General features: G+C 42.5%; 1 protein-coding gene across 2 annotated transcripts; it reads left to right on the plus strand.

Annotated features, from left to right (window-relative positions):
* Nucleotides 1-12,165: 12,165 nt before the first annotated feature.
* Nucleotides 12,166-16,882, plus strand: LOC311010184 (arf-GAP with dual PH domain-containing protein 2-like). Of its 2 annotated transcripts, XM_084004761.1 has the most exons (11): nt 12,166-12,448; nt 12,821-12,951; nt 13,428-13,519; nt 13,742-13,830; nt 13,914-14,026; nt 14,132-14,278; nt 14,569-14,652; nt 14,737-14,799; nt 14,933-15,010; nt 15,261-15,515; nt 16,554-16,882. In XM_084004761.1, exons 1-11 carry the CDS (start codon nt 12,361-12,363, stop codon nt 16,734-16,736), a joined length of 1,323 nt encoding a protein of 440 aa, XP_083860887.1. In that variant the 5' UTR covers nt 12,166-12,360; the 3' UTR covers nt 16,737-16,882. The 2 variants fall into 2 exon arrangements, with proteins under 2 accessions (XP_083860887.1, XP_083860888.1); XM_084004762.1 differs by lacking the exon at nt 12,166-12,448 and having other exon boundaries at nt 13,726-13,830.
* The last annotated feature ends 12 nt before the right edge of the window (nt 16,883-16,894 follow it).

The following is a 16,894-nucleotide window of genomic DNA, read 5'->3' on the forward strand; positions in this document are numbered from 1 at the left end:
GAACCAATGCCTTGGCCGTCAGCTTAATTTGTCTTCTCTCTGACAATTCATTTTGATCGAGACCCTTTGTAGGGCCCAATTCTGAGGTTTCAGACTCCATTTTCAATTGTGAATGATCTTATCCAATTATCGTGTATTCATTTTCACAGCCACCTTTTTTAACCAGTTCAGTATCAGTCTGACTGCGAGCGTATGTGGTACCTCGTTTCCAGCGGAGAGACTGATGAATGAATGAAACGCCGTCTTCCTGTTGTCGGCGTAGTAGATGCGAGCTGGGCTTGAATGAATGAAACGCCGTCTTCCTGTTGTCGGCGTAGTAGATGCGAGCTGGGCTTGAATGAATCAAAGGTGCCGACCGTGTGTAGGCTATAGCCAATCGTGTAGCTCCATTCTCTTCCTTCCAGGCATGAAGCATTCAGGATATTCCACGAAGAATAGCGACCAAATGTAGACCAATCTTCCGTGAATCCTCTTCAGATAGTTGGCTTTTCTGTTTACAAATATTGCGGCAATAAAGTCCATCTACTTTTTCAAAGCCGCGGTAGGCTAAGCAAAGGAACAAGGGTCCACTATCGTTACACGCCACACAAGATCCACGACGACTTCTGATTATATTCACCACTTTATTTTTGTTCTTCCCGCTGGTAGTAGCAAACAGTCAGTCCAGAATGTTACATTGTATCGTTGTTGCGTTTGCGTTTGCGGTAAACAGAAAGTGTGCCTTCCCTGAGCTCACCCTACACCACTGACAAACATTTTGTAGGCTACACAGGTGAGGCTGATTAGTAGATTCCCGAACACTGGTACACGCCTCCCTCACACACCCACAGCCCAATTACTCATAAAGAAATACATTTCATGGCTCCTACACTCACTCTCTGTCTTTTTATTTTTTTAAGTTAGGTGTTGGTGGCTGTTCCTGACAGAGGTACGGTCATAATTACTAACATGAAGAAAAGTCTCCAAGTCTCTTTTACTAGGTATTGATGGCAGCAGCAGACCTTCAGGATGATACACACTGCACCAGCCTCCCAACAAGAAGAGACCATGTGGAGGACGACCGGACCAGATGAGGAGGATGGAGGACTGCAGGACCAGACGAGAAGGATGGAGGACTGCAGGACCAGACGAGAAGGATGGGGGACTACAGGACCAGACGAGAAGGATGGAGGACTACAGGACCAGACGAGAAGGATGGAGGACTACAGGACCAGACGAGAAGGATGGAGGACTACAGGACCAGACGAGAAGGATGGAGGACTACAGGACCAGACGAGAAGGATGGAGGACTACAGGACCAGACGAGAAGGATAGAGGACTACAGGACCAGACGAGAAGGATGGAGGACTACAGGACCAGATGAGAAGGATGGAGGACTACAGGACCAGACGAGAAGGATGGAGGACTACAGGACCAGATGAGAAGGATGGAGGACTACAGGACCAGATGAGGAGGATGGAGGACTACAGGACCAGATGAGAAGGATGGGGGACTACAGGACCAGATGAGAAGGATGGGGGACTACAGGACCAGTGGGCTGAGTGAGTAATCTCCTACAGAGACTAATCTATGTAATCTCCTAAAACTACAGTACCAGTAATGGTGTGAAGTTAACTTTACATCAGTATTGTATTTATTATAGCAGTCTTCTAGAATAGTATTCCATTGTTTATAATATAATTTCAAAATTGGTGGCCATATTCAACACTAGCTAGCAACCATGTTAATGTAGTATAGTTGAGTTCATGGGTTTTCATCTCTGGTGGTTCTGGTTCATAGGTCAGGACTCCTCTATGGTTTTGGCTCTCCTGGGCAGCTGAGAATGGACGTCAACCAAGACATCAACCAATGAAGACCCAGCACCACAGCAGACCCTGGACTACTCCCCTACCTTAGTGAGCCCGAGACCCAGTGTGTGCCATTCCAACCTCCCTGCCCCTCCGCCCATCCCCCTACACCACCCCCCTCACCCCCAGCCAAAGGGTGAGGCGGCTCCCGACCAGCACAGAGGACGTTTTTTTTTTTTTTTTTCTCAACAATTTTTGTTGTTTTTGGGAAGCTCCTCACACACACACACACACACACACACACAGGAAGCTATTTATGATTATTTATAGTATATTTCTTTATATATGTCTATGTAAATCTGTATACATCATCTCAATCTGTACAGTATTGCTTGCTTTGTTTTGTGTCACCATTTATTATTGTACAGCTACTGTGTGTGCCTGTTATTGCCCTCTGGGACAAATACATTTTTTGGAATTTAATTGAACAACCTCTTTGCATCTCTGCTCAGAAATTAAGGAGACCATTTGTATGCATTATTGAAAAATCTATAACAAATGCATGCATATTCATATACATAATATGTCAAAACAAGTTGTAGTATGTCAAATATTCATGAAATAGACATTGTATAGTATGTGGGGAAAACAAATAAGAATAGTATATCTCAAAAAGTCATAGTGTAGCATTGTTGGTGACAGGTATAGGCAGACTGACAGGTCACGTGGTGTTGGGGCTACGTCAGTCAGGATCAGTGGTAAAAGTCAGCTGTTCACGCGCGGGTTGGGCTTGAATGAAATGTTTGAGATGAGAGGGGGTGGACGGGGGAAGTCCAACTTTGCTGACCGCACAATCTATTAACATTTAACGCACTTTAGCACCGATCACTTTAGGACTATGCTACTATGGAACGTTTTTAACTTATCTCTAATAAAACCAACAAAACGCAGTACCCATTTTTAAGTGATTCTTTGAACAAGCAGCGCGTCTGGCAAAAACATATTTTCCCGATCTAGCCTCTCGGTGACTAAATAAGTGGTTCGATAGTCGCCATACATTTGTCAGCAAAACTGTGACACAACCACATGGATTGGAGCCACGAAAAGCCACGACATGTCACAAATGGACGCGTGGAGCAACAAAGGAATGCATGATATGCAAACAATGTAAGGAGGACGCGCACAAACAAACGGACAACAAGGACGGACTGAAAGGATAGGCGGTAACGTATCCGACCCGTTCCGTGACTGCTGTGATACATGATTGATTGGAACACTTTGATCTGGTCCCGCCGCTGAGTGGAAACTGTCTGTCATTGTGAATTGTGATATCACGCTGTGTTCGCGGCCCGCCGGGCCAAGCTGTGTGTGTGACAAACTAACGTGCTCTGCTCTGTCTCTATGCTATCGCCGATAGCTGTGACTGTTTTATGTGGCTGCTTTGCTTTGGATTCTCTCATTGTGATCATTTACTTGTGCGTTCAAGATGAGTGGAACATGTGTTGGTTCAGATGTTGGGAAACAGGACATGGGAAAGAGGAAAGTAATTCTAACTGAAAAGGCTTTTGCAAATAAAATTGAGTCCATACAAAAGGAACGAAAAAGGAAAGTGGATGAAATAAAGACTGTGATAAGCTCTATGAAAGAGCTCATGAAAGATGGAAAACATGTTTCAGCTGTTAAAGGGGAAACTTGATGGCTTGATGAAATTGTCTCACACCTCTAATGAACTACATGCTTCCTTAATGCCTCTCATTCCTCATGATGAACAAGAAAAACAAACCGGTTGGTTCTTAAAAATCATTAAACATAAAGATGATTTTATTGAGGATGTTAATGCATGGTTTTCTGTAACCAGACTCAGAGGATCCCCAAGCAGGCCTCTGCTGGTGGCTAATAGGTCAAATGAAAGCCCTCTGCTACATGAGGCTGCAGAAGAGGAAAATGGAGGTGTGGAAAATGTGGAAGTGACTGGACCTCAGTCACATAATGTTCAGGATGATATTCAGCCAGATGACAGCATATCAAACTATAGCAGCCAGAATCATGGTTCAAAATCTATCAGGTCAAAAGTGTCCTCAACTGCATCTGCCCGTGTCAGAGCCGAAGCTGAAATGGCTGCTTTAATAGCTCGAAAAGGGTTGCTCGGACAAAAGCATGCTCTTGAGGAAGAGGAAGCCAAAATAAGGCATGCGCTGCAAGAGCAGGAAGCTCGAGTCAGAAAGCAAAAGGAACAACTTCAACTTGAAACGGACATGGCCGCATCGGCGGCAAAGCTTAATGTTTTGAGAACCTCTGGGTCAGGGGTACGGAGTGTTGCTTCTCAGAAATTGGATGGAATGGAAGCCTACTTTGAAAGTGGCCTCAACTTTAATGCAGAGACCTTTGTATGGCAAAATGTTGGAGATGTTGGAAGAGGACAACCTGCAGAGTTTGGAGGCACAAGGCCGAAACAAAGGCAATGTGATGGAAATAAACATCTCCAGAGGACCTCAGCCCCCACACAGGCTCAGAGCACAGTCCCAAAGGCTACAGGAGCCCCACTGTCTCTGCATAGACACACACAATCTGCTTCCGGAAACATCAGCAGTGAACAGGACACCATGATGTCTATAATGCAAAAACAAAATGACATAACTTCGATGTTGGTGCATCAGCAATGCATTGCTTCACTACCTAAAAGAGACATCCAACTGTTTGACGGTGACCCTCTGCACTATCATGCCTTTATGCAGTCATTTGAGCAGACCATAGAACTGAGGACTGACGATGCTGTTGACCTCCTGCATTACCTGGAGCAATACACCAGGGGTCAGCCTAAACAGCTAGTCAGAAGTTGTCAACACATGACTGATGGCATTGGATATGCTACAGCAAAGGCTTTACTCCAGGAACACTTTGGAAATGAGCACGTCATAGCATCCGCTTATATGGACAAGATCTTTGCATGGCCAGCAATAAAGTCGGAGGATGGAAAAGCTTTACAAGCATACAGCTTATTCTTGCGAGGATGTCACAATGCCATGAAAGATGTATACAACCTATCTGACTTGAACACGTCTGCAAACATGGTCTCTGTGATCAAGAAGCTGCCTTACAAGTTGAGAGACAAGTGGCGAGCGAAGGCATGCGACATTCAGGAAAAGCATCGGAAAAGAACTATGTTTGCTGATATCGTGACCTTTATTGAGCGTGAAGTTAGGATCACTACAGACCCTGTATTCGGAGACATACAAGATGCTCCAGTCATAGGGGCCTTCAAAGAAAGTGGTAGAGCTAAACCTGTGCCTCATCCTAAGGCTAGAGGAAGCAGCTTTGCCACAACTTTCACTACTGTGGAAAGAGATGCTCATTGGGAGAACAGGGTTAAAGATGGACCCGAGAAGACCTGCCTTTTCTGCAAAAAAGGTAGACACACACTGGAGTCGTGTTTTCTATTGGAGAAGAAAGCTCACAGTGAGAAGATGGAGTTCCTGAAGAAAAATGGAGTTTGCTTCGGCTGCTTGTGCACTGGGCACATCAGCAAGGAGTGCAGGAAACGTCTGTCTTGCAAGACATGTGGCTCACGACACCCCAGCTTGCTCCATATCCACTCTAAGGAGAATGGAGATCCAGAGAAAGGCAGGAGCAACTCTGACAGAGCAGTGGACAGTGCTCTAGTCGAAATCCAAACCGGTGGTCTTACTGGGGCTGGTGAGCAAGATTGTAAGCTTGCTATCGTGCCAGTCAAGGTTAAGTCCAGTAAAGGTCAAAGGTCAGTCGAAACCTACGCCTTTCTGGACCCAGGGAGTTCAGCGTCCTTCTGCACAATGGGTCTGATGGATAAGCTGGGACTCTCTGGGAGAAGAACAAGGATTCTTTTACGTACCATGGGCCAAGAGAAGGTGGTTGACAGTTGCATTGCATCGGACTTGGAGGTCGCTGGATTGGACAGTGACTGGTACTGTGAAATGCCGAAGATCTTCACACAACATCAAATTCCTGTTAACAGAGGTAACATCCCACGACAGCAAGATCTGGAAAGATGGCCACATCTGAAGCCCGTCTATCTGCCACAGAAAGATGCAGACGTGGAGATGTTAATTGGCTTGAATGTTCCCAGAGCATTGGAACCACTGGAAGTCATCCGAAGTGTGGATGGAGGGCCATATGCGGTCAAAACAATGCTTGGATGGACTGTAAATGGACCCCTTGGAGGAGAGGGCAGTGACGATCCTGTGACTCAGTCTGCAGTTAGCATCAACAGGATCTCTGCTGTCACTCTTGACGAGCTCTGGAACCAACAATTCAAGACTGACTTCCCTGAAAACAGCCAGGATGAACTGCAAGGGCTGTCAAGGGAAGACTCTAAGTTCCTGGAAATGGCTAACGAGACTGTGGAACTGGTTGATGGCCATTATGTTGTTGGATTGCAGCTGAAGGACAAATCAATTACCATGCCCAACAATGCAAAGTTGCAAAGTTGCAGAGCAACGTACTCTCAACCTCAAGGGGAGGTTTGGCAGGGATGTGGCATTCCAAAAAGACTATACTACATTTATGGACAACCTGATATCCAGTGGATATGCAGAGAGAGTGCCAGCTACAAGTCCGGAAGAAATGACGACAAAGAGAGGCAATGCTGCAAAGAATGGCACGACAAGAAGTGGCAGTAGAAGTCCAGGAAAGAAAATACCACAGAGTGATGAAGAGATGGAAAGTGACATGGATAGCAAGTCAGAAAAGAGTGACAAATCAACAGCAATGACTCCTCAGACGGAAGTGGAAAAAGAAGGAAAAGTCTCGGAGGAAAAGAAAAGTAATGACACAGACTCGGATTCATCGTCACTGCCGTCATTGGATGAAGAGCATAGAACTAAAGAAAAAACCCAAGATGATGATAAAAAGAAGAAAACCCAGAAGAAAGAAAAGAAAAAAGAGAAGAGTGCTGGAGGTCAAAAGGATGACAACAAAGCAGTTGTGAGGCTCAAGCGCTACATTTCTCTCTGTGGCGTGAGGCTGAATTACAAGAAGCTCCTCGACGGCTGTCGCTCCATTCGCTCCCAGGTGGCTGCTCTGAGGAAGGAGCTTGAAGATCTCGGTGTCCATGGCCAGCCATCTATTAAGAAATGCAAGATAGCGAGAATGAAAAGAGAGGAAACAAAGGAACTTGCCGACCTTGATGTCAGCAACATAATTGCCACAAAAGGCCGACTGAGACGCAGAGGAACCTCAGCATTGCAGGAACAACATGACCCTCCGTCCTCTTCATATAAGCGCTCTCTCAACTCCGGCTCTGATAGTGATGAGAAAGACGATGCACACGGGAGGCGCAAGAGAGCAACGGACTGGGCCAACCTGCAGAGGATTACAGAGACAATGCCAGACAGGAACGGACTGGTACGACAGGTCCGGATCAAGACCCGCACCAGCCTTCTCTGCAGACCTGTGACAAAGATCTGCCTTCTTCAGGAGTCGACGGAGTCGTGAAGGCTTCCCTTCTTTTCCATGGATTTGGATTATATTGACTTTTGCCTGACATGACCTTTTTTCGTGACTTTGGATTGACTTTACTTTGGGGCGGGTTCGGTTCAAGAAGGATGAAGACCTGCAATGGCCGACCTATGAACTCTCTCCTTGCGCACAAAAAATCGCAAAAAAAGACAATAAATGGGAAAAATTGAAAAAAAAGAAAATTGGAATTGTATTGTTTTTCTATTATGAATTTATGCGTTGGTAATTATTACTACTGTGTAATAACATGTAATAATTAGGGGCCGGAATGTTGGTGACAGGTATAGGCAGACTGACAGGTCACGTGGTGTTGGGGCTACGTCAGTCAGGATCAGTGGTAAAAGTCAGCTGTTCACGCGCGGGTTGGGCTTGAATGAAATGTTTGAGATGAGAGGGGGTGGACGGGGGAAGTCCAACTTTGCTGACCGCACAATCTATTAACATTCAACGCACTTTAGCACCGATCACTTTAGGACTATGCTACTATGGAACGTTTTTAACTTATCTCTAATAAAACCAACAAAACGCAGTACCCATTTTTAAGTGATTCTTTGAACAAGCAGCGCGTCTGGCAAAAACATATTTTCCCGATCTAGCCTCTCGGTGACTAAATAAGTGGTTCGATAGTCGCCATACAAGCATATTGAAAAAAAGTGGTAGTATAGTATGATGATAAAAGTAATAAAAAAATCATAGTATATTTTGTCAAGAAATGTTATAGAAGAGTCAAAGTATAATATGGCTTTAAAAATCAATGGTGTAAAATGTGAAAAAAATAAAGTTGCGATATAGTATGTTGAAACAAGTCTTATAAGTGTCATTACATAATATTCCATTAAAAAGTGATATTAAAGTATGTCAAATAAATTCATAAAGTCATTGTATTGTGTCTAAAAAAAGTTAAGGTTTTAATTTAGTTTAAGTTTAGTTATTAAGTATAGAATTTTGAAATAATTCATGAAGAGTATTATATTCAAAGTATATGTCAAAAAAGGTCATACAAGTTCTAAGTAGAAGAATTAAGTAGGTTAAAAGTAGAGTTGGTTAAAAATAGTCAAATAGAATTGTATCGTATCAACTGTGATGCATGCAGATCGGATTCTGGTCATGGACAATGGAGAGGTAACAAATATACACAAATACACAAGATAAAGTTTGTGTGGTCGTTAACCTAGACTTACAGTAAGTGTTCTGTCCAACAGGTGGCAGAATTAAACTGTCCAGATGTGCTGAAGCAAAGACCAGACTCTCTGTTCGCCTCACTGCTTGCTGCTGCCAACACCGTGAACACCTGAACCACAGAAACCATTACTTTCTTCATCAGCCCTCTCATATTGTCAGAAAAAGACCATCTTTATCTTGCAACTATGTATAAGTATTTATCTTTCTGAACAATGTTATTTCATAATATTTTGATACGAGTGGATGTGAATGTGTATTTAAAACATTATGTTTTATTTACATGCGGTGGCCACAGACTATTGCTCTCTCCTCATCTTTCCTGACTGATTTGCTGTAGTTTTGTGTTCTGCTAGTGTTCTTGACACTATACTTGAAGCATGAGGTGGGCCCTGCAGCCCAATCAGGTTGCACAGGTGGTCCAGCTCCTCCAGGATGGCCCATCAATGCATTTGTTTGCAAGAAGGTTTGTGTCCCAGCACAGTCTCAAGAGCATGTATGAGATACCAGGAGACTGGCCAGCACACAAGGAGAGCTGGACAGGACCGTGGGAGGGCATCAACCCAGCAGCAGGACCGGTGCCTGCTCCTTTGTTGAGGAGGAACAGGAGGAGCACTGCCAGAGCCCTACAAAATGACCTACAGCAGACTACTGGTGTTCATGTTTCTGACCAGACTGTAAATGAGACACTTGACCAGTGAACAGAGATGTTGCCTACCAGCAGCGTTGTGGTCAAGCTGCTGTGTTTCCTACATTATGTTCCCAGAAATGTCTTGAGAAAAAAATCAAAAGGAATTGTAGGGGTGAATTTAATTTCCTCAGGGAAACACTTATAACCAGAATTAACTTAAAGGTTGTGTTGGTGATTTATATAAATATATATATATATATATATGTGTATATATATATATATATATATATATATATATATATATATATATATATGTGTGTATATATATATATATATATATATATATATATATATATGTGTGTGTATATATATATATATATATATATATATATATATATATATATATATATATATATATATATATATATATATATATGTATATATATATATGTATGTGTGTATGTGTTTGCATAAGTACTGTAATCATGCAGCCCATGTATATGTATTTAGTATAGATTTATTGGTACTATTTGATTGTTTTACAACCTACAGAACACTTGACTTGTATAATACAGGGAGTTGGAATCATTTGCAAATGTCTTGTCTTTTATAGCACCAAACGAGTTATGCATGAATTAATTTCACCTGGGTAATTGGGATCATTGAACCTGGTCAAAAGTGATTACTGATGCATTTAAAGAGTTATAAACAAAGGATTGTAATACAACCTATATGAAATGAACATTTACAACATCTCTATAAAGATGCACCAGTGTTTTCTCGTTCTCAGCTTCTCTGGAAGCACATGTGCCGTCCTCTTTGTTTATCTTTTTTTTAAATTCCTCCGGGCTTCCCCTTGTAACCCCATGTTTCACATCGCAACGCTATGAACTGTGGGCAATTCCCTCAGGCAAAGTCAGCATCAATGCTGACTTACGGAAAGGGCTCAAAAAGTCTGTGAGGGAGCCCTCTTGCACCTGACGATTTGCCACAGACCTGAACCCTCAGGGACTTAATGGGAACGTGCATCAGCTCCATCACTATGCTCAGCCACTGCTGCTGCCTCTGCCAAGGAAGAGGGCAGACTGCAGCGTATCATTCGCTCTCCTGAGAAGGTGAATGGCTGCGTTCTGCCGTCCCACCAGCACCTGTACGCCTCCAGGACCACGAGGCGGTCAGGAAAGATTGTGATCCACCTCTCCCACCCTGGAATAACTCTGTTTGATTCATTACCCTCTGGTAGGAGGCTGAGGTCTATCAAGACCAGAACCACTACACAAGAACTCTTCGAGACTGCAGTCGGCCCTAATGGGAACCCCACACATCCCTGCACGTCTCTACACTTTAACAACACGCTTTTATAACTTACATTTGTAACATATTTGTGTACGTTTCATATTCTTTTCTAAATTGTAGTAATAATAGTATTGTGCTGTGTTTATTGTTCAATCACCAAGTAAATTTCCTTTATGTGCATATTTGCCAATGAACCCACTTCTGGAAGTAGGCCTACAATTTTAATGGGCTTCACTGGAATGATTCTATTTCATGGCAATATTTAATGTTTTACTTTTTACTCCATTAAGGTGGTATATAGTTTATAAAATATGCTAAATAAAACATATTTTATAAACTGTGATTTGAAAAGGTTGTTTACAGAGTAAAGAAACTTTAAAGTTGAGCTGAAATGTAAAAACTTTAACCCCTTTTATATCACATTCCTGGTCATATTGTGCACCTATTCAACAATATATGCTGAAAAATCCCAAATCTTTTTCTTCCTGGAAAAAAAATTATGTTGCATGTTTACATCAGCCAGTACCAACCAATGATATCATATAATATTATTTGAACATTTCTGCAGCCTCCAAAATTACCATAATTTTGATTTAAAGCCTCTGTAAAACGGTTTCAATTACAGGGCTGATGTAATTAGACACATTCCCTGGATCATATTAGTTCTGTCTATTATCTTGTTCCCTGCCCCCTAGTGGCCAGAATTCACCAATGCAGCTTTAAATTTAGACACAAATGCACAAATCTTTCAGCCATCTATGTTGACCTTATACTATCAGCAACAATGAAGTCATTGAACTTCCTGTCTGTACCGGAAGCAGGAATTGGTTCTATTATGTAGTCAGGCTATGTGACCTCTGCAAAAATGTGGACCTGTTTGTGTTTCCAACTTTGATAAATGTATATTTGGGTGTGTCAAGTGATCAGGAACAACCAGCAAGAACAGCCAGAAGTTAAAGGTTGAGTAGGTGATTCTATTCAGAAACACTTTCTGTTATATTACTTTAAATTCTCGCAACATACCGATAGCAATGAATAAATTAAATACTCTGACATATTTAAAAAAAAAACAGGACTGTAAAAACCCCATCCAATCCAAAAAGACAGGCTGGAGAAATTAATTGGACGGCCTGCCTGTCTGTCAATGCTTACTTCCTGAATGCGTACTCTGCCGATCTCGAGCACTCGTTTGGTGTTCTGAACAGAGGTCTGAACGAAGGGGCGGGACTTTTTGATTCAGCAATGCGTTCAAAGACCTGTGGTTTTTCCAAATGACCTACTCTGCCTTTAAGAGACAAAACTGGAAGGGGAGCGACCACTAAAAGGGGGCGGGACTATAGGTCTACACATTTTTAATAATTAGCCTAAAGCAACACTATATTCAAGTGTTTGAAGGTTCTTCATACACACACACACACACACACACACACACACACACACACACACACACACAACCAAAAGTTTAAAACACTGGGGATTCATGTGCTGAAAAGAGCTCTAATCAGTGTGGTTCGTGGACCAAAAATGTGTAGAGCCTCTAAAACTTTACTTTAATACCTAAGTAAAAAAATACATTGTTACAGGTTTTTTTTAAATGTCTGCCCTGCATTTGAATTCATTTAAATTACTGTAATTGAATATGCTTTAATAAACAAAACTTTACTTCCAGTCAAACCCAACAAAGTTAAAAGCGACACATGAGTTAATCAGTCAGTCAATCACCCTATTACGGAGCAACTCCTGTTTCACTTCCTTTCTGTTATTTCTGGACCTCTGCGTTTGTGTGCAGAACAATAAACCTCATGATGCAGTGCTGGTAAGAGGAAATGCTGTGAAGAAAGGCTGTTTTTTTCACCTGCTATAACAGAGCAGCTCTATAACTTTCAACGTGTGGAATCAATATGGACATAATACCTAGTAGCTCTTTTGTCGGGACTCAAGCGTCAGTCTGAGTGAAGCAAACGACCTTCACTTATGGCCAACCTGGACAGAAACAACAAAATCCTGCTCGATTTAGTGCGACAGCCAAGTAACAGCATGTGTGCTGACTGTGGAGTTCCTGGTGAGTATTCTGGCAAAGACTCACAACCATGATAGATATTCAATCTTGCTTTGTCAAAGACTCTAGTGTCTGATTTCTGTGTGAGTGCACACGCTGCATCATCGAAGTTAAAAGGATCACAAAGAGGAATGGCGCCTCCAGGTCACGCGATGTTGTCTGTTAACAGAACTCTACATATTTCATAGCCAAGTTCTGTGTGATAAACCTTCATGAGGGGAAGTGGCTGCTGTATAATCTGTGGTATGACCTCATTGTTCCTACTAACACGTCATCACTGAGCAGGCCAGTTAATAGAGTCTGTGTGAGGGACTTATTATGATCTATATTATAGTGTATGTAGTTCCTTCTTACTTGTTTCTCTTTTGCTGACAGAGCCTGACTGGGCTTCCTACACTCTGGGTGTCTTTGTGTGCCTGAACTGCTCGGGGATTCATCGCAATTTGCCCGCTGTCAGCAAAGTGAAATCCATACGCCTGGATCGCTGGGATGATTCACTCGTAGAGGTATAAGTCTGTGGCTTGTATTCATTTTTATATGGACGGCTAATAACACATATTGTCTCCCTAAACCTGTAGTGCTATTTATCAATCTAGATTGTTTTGGTGTGAATAGTTTTGGAGATATTTGCCATCTCTATATGACTATATGGCACATAGAGTGAAATAAGTTTGAAAAACTAACACAGACCTTGTTGTGAGCAGCTTTGATATGATTATAAATATATAAATAGTCCTGCAACTAAGTGGTAAATATGTATATTTGATTTTGGGGCAAACTGTCCCTTTAATGCTCTATTTTGCATCAGGTAATTGGTGAAGACTCATGTCTGATCTCAGCATGGATACTGTACATGTTTTGTCCGTCCAAATTGTAACTTGTTTCACTAAATCCGTTCTCAGACATGGAGCTAGACATCCAAAGATGAAGGAAATCTAATACGAATCGTCTTGTTGTACAAATTTGAATCCTGCGGTTTCAGTTCATGCGGGAGATGGGGAATTCTGCAGGCAAAGCCATTTATGAGAAGTGTGTCCCTGCCTTCTTCTACCGGCCACAACATAAAGACTGCACGTAAGTGGCCGTCCCTGGCTGTCCACTCAAGCCAAGGGCAAAGTCTTTCTTAGTGAATGGGTGCGGTAAGGTCCAGCAAGAGAAACAAACACAGTGAAGTGGAGCTAATACTACAGACCATTTGAATTAGACACATTCCTCAGGGACAGGTCTGCACATGTACTGCTGTTTACTCAAACACTTGTCTTTCATCCGTATGGGAACAGTAATGCTTTGTTGTAGTGTTCTTAAGGACCAGTGGATCCGTGCAAAGTACGAAAGAAGAGAGTTCACAGGAGAAAACAGCTACCCTCAGCAAGCATATTGCTCAGGTAATCAGCACACTTTCATTACACTAACAACCAAATCTGTATCATGCATCTGATTGCTTATTTATTTCATGCATCTGACCCAGACCCCTTTGAGTCGACACTGTGGAAGAAGGGCAAAGACAACAAGCAGTTTTTAAAGAGGATCTTCCTGCTTTCCCGGAAAGACTTCACCCTCAGATATTTCAATAAAGAGGATGTGAGTTCTGACACAATCATCATTTAGTTCACGTGGGTTCTAGTTAATAACCTTTCGTTTCTAAACTGTTGAAATCCTCCCCGAACCCTCTCATTTCAAACCAAGTCCAAGCTTCCCAAAGCCGTCATCTCCATGAAGGACCTGAGTGCGGTTTTCCAGCCGGAGAAGATCAGCCACGCTCACGGTCTGCAGATCTCCTACGTGCAGGACAAACGCACCAGGAATCTGTTTGTTTATCACGAGAAAGGACAGGTAGATCGAGTGCCATTCATTTCCACTTGAACTCGTACACGTCTCCACCAACGCAGCTAACACAAACACAGCTGAGCTAGAGGAAGGGGAATCTGAAGATGTTGTACAAAGCATGTTTAAAGTGAACATATAACTCAACAAAAGTGCAATTTGTGTTTTACTGCTTCTATGCTTTTAAAGCTCCCTCTTTGTTTTTTAACCTAAATTAAATGAAATTGTCCAGACACTACGCTCGCATGGATGCAGTTCATGACTCACTGCTCTGCTCTTCATTATCCGATGCCTTACAGGTAATTGTCGCCCTGTTCAATGCTATCCGGGCGACACGTTTAGCGTACCTCCAGAAGAAACATCCCACTCTTCGAGATAATGACGTGAGACAGAATTTCAAACGATTGAGCTCAGACAGATTGCTAAAAGTCCAAAACTTGTGACGTTGCGTGTGTCTCTTTGCACAGTTAATCCCTCAGATTACAGGACATTGCCTGAAGGAGGGGTATATGGAGAAAACTGGCCCAACGGTTCGTCAAATATCTGAGCTTGTTACAAAAATGAATTTGATTTGATTTATTTACATTTATTCTATCTGACAAATTAATTTGATTGTTTTCTCTCTCTCTCTGCCTGTGTGTGTGTGTGTGTGTGTGCTTTCAGCACCGCGAGCCGTTCAAGAAGAGGTGGTTCACACTGTGCTCAATGAACAGAAAGCTTCTCTATTTTAAAAATCCACTGGTAATTAAGAGATAACACCGCAGTGTCCAGAGTGGACGTAGAAAGTGAGATAAATAGATAATAAAAATACAACATTTTACAATATTAAGCAACATTTCTTACACTCTGTTATAACAAATGCAATGATTATGCATTCAAGTCAAATGGAGGCTTTTACTTTGGAAGGTGGACAACATTTCCAGGAATTTTAATATAAAAACAAACACCACATAGTGTTTGCTGAGTGCTATTCTTTTGTTTTCCCCGCCAGGATGCCACAGAGCTGGGGGCCGTCTTCATCGGCACGGAGAGCCACAGCTACTCTGCCTCAGAGAGCGGCGGGCGGTGCTCGAGGGGCAGCCGGTGGCACTGTGGCATCACGCTGCATACTCCGGACAGAGAGTTTGTGTTCATGTGTGAGCAGGAGCAGGAGCGGAAGGAGTGGCTGGAGGCCTTCAGAAAGGTCATCTCTCAACCCATGACCCCAGAGGACTACGCCAGTAAGAATCCGTTACACCCGATGCAGGTAACGTGTCTCTCACATGTGAACAGCCGCTCCTGACTCTTCCTTTCCTTCTTTCGGTGATGTAGATGAAGCCAACATGAGTAGGGGGAAGTGACTGGAGCAGTTCGGCCTGTTGGTTTGCAAAATCTTAGGAGGGAATCATTCTGGGACATGACGGACTGGAAGCCTCTTCTTCCAAAAGATGCCCCTGAAGCTGTCAGCCAGGATTAAAAAAATTACACGAACCCTCACTTTTAGGAACAGAACTGCTGGACACCAGACGAACTCCACACTTTGCTCAGAGGGACAATTTAGATTGATTGGGAGAGTGCATTTGCATTGCCACACCATCACATCAATGAATTATTTGTAATACGTTAAATACACTAGAACCAATTGTTGTATTTATTTAAAAAAAAAGATGTACAATTTGCAATTGTTCTGTATATTGAATTTTATGTTTCACTCAGTTTGCACATTTTGAAAAGATTAGTTCATATTTTTTGTCACACACCGTTTCATTTTAGCTGTCTTCATTTGTGAAAGCTCTTCCAAATTTGATTAAACTGGACACAACGTTTGATGTTTCACCAGTTCTAGAGGCCTACGTGGTGCAATTGTCTAAATACATGTGGGCTTCTCACACTCACACACACACACACACTATGCACACACACACACACACACTATGCACAACTTCTGCTTTCTGCTGTTGGTTTGTTGTTTTCTTGGCTCATCTTGCTGTGGAGCGATGAAAGTTACAAAGTACTGTATTTAGGTGTACTAAACACTTGGTTGTGAATTTTGTAGCCTCATGCATACCAACACACTGCACAGGCACACATGAGAAGAACACAAACAGTGCAGAAATAATAATCAATTACCTTTGGAATAACGATTGATGGTCATATCATGGCAATACTGTCATCTGTCACCCTGCAACAGGAAGAAGTTCATAATCAGTAGATTGCCACTGACTGAATGCAGTCTGACCAGGGGAAGAAAAGGCCTTGATTCATCTGTTGATTTCTTCTCAAGTGGCTGTCTATTCCTCCACAGAAGAGCCTTCACCAGGTTCTTGCTGGCCTGGGAACAGGAAGGCTGTGGTACTGCAAACGTCAGCATCATCCCGCAATAGGAGAAAAGATGAAAAAAAATCAGCCTGAACATTATATCCAGAAGTATCCAGAATACAATGCATTTGGATTGTCTGCTAAAGTGTCTTCTAAATACCCTACTTGATCCAGCAAACTTGCCCTTTTGGGATTGCTAAAGATATGAGTACTTCTTTCACGAATAATTTGAAGTCACAGTTTCCATGTGTATACTGTATTTCTTACTCTCAACTCTCCCGGGATTGATGTGCGAGATTTCACGTGATCTGCCTGTAATAAACGATC

The sequence above is a fragment of the Eutrigla gurnardus genome (genome assembly GCF_963514095.1).
Source record: "Eutrigla gurnardus genome assembly, chromosome: 3".
NCBI lineage: Eukaryota > Metazoa > Chordata > Actinopteri > Perciformes > Triglidae > Eutrigla > Eutrigla gurnardus.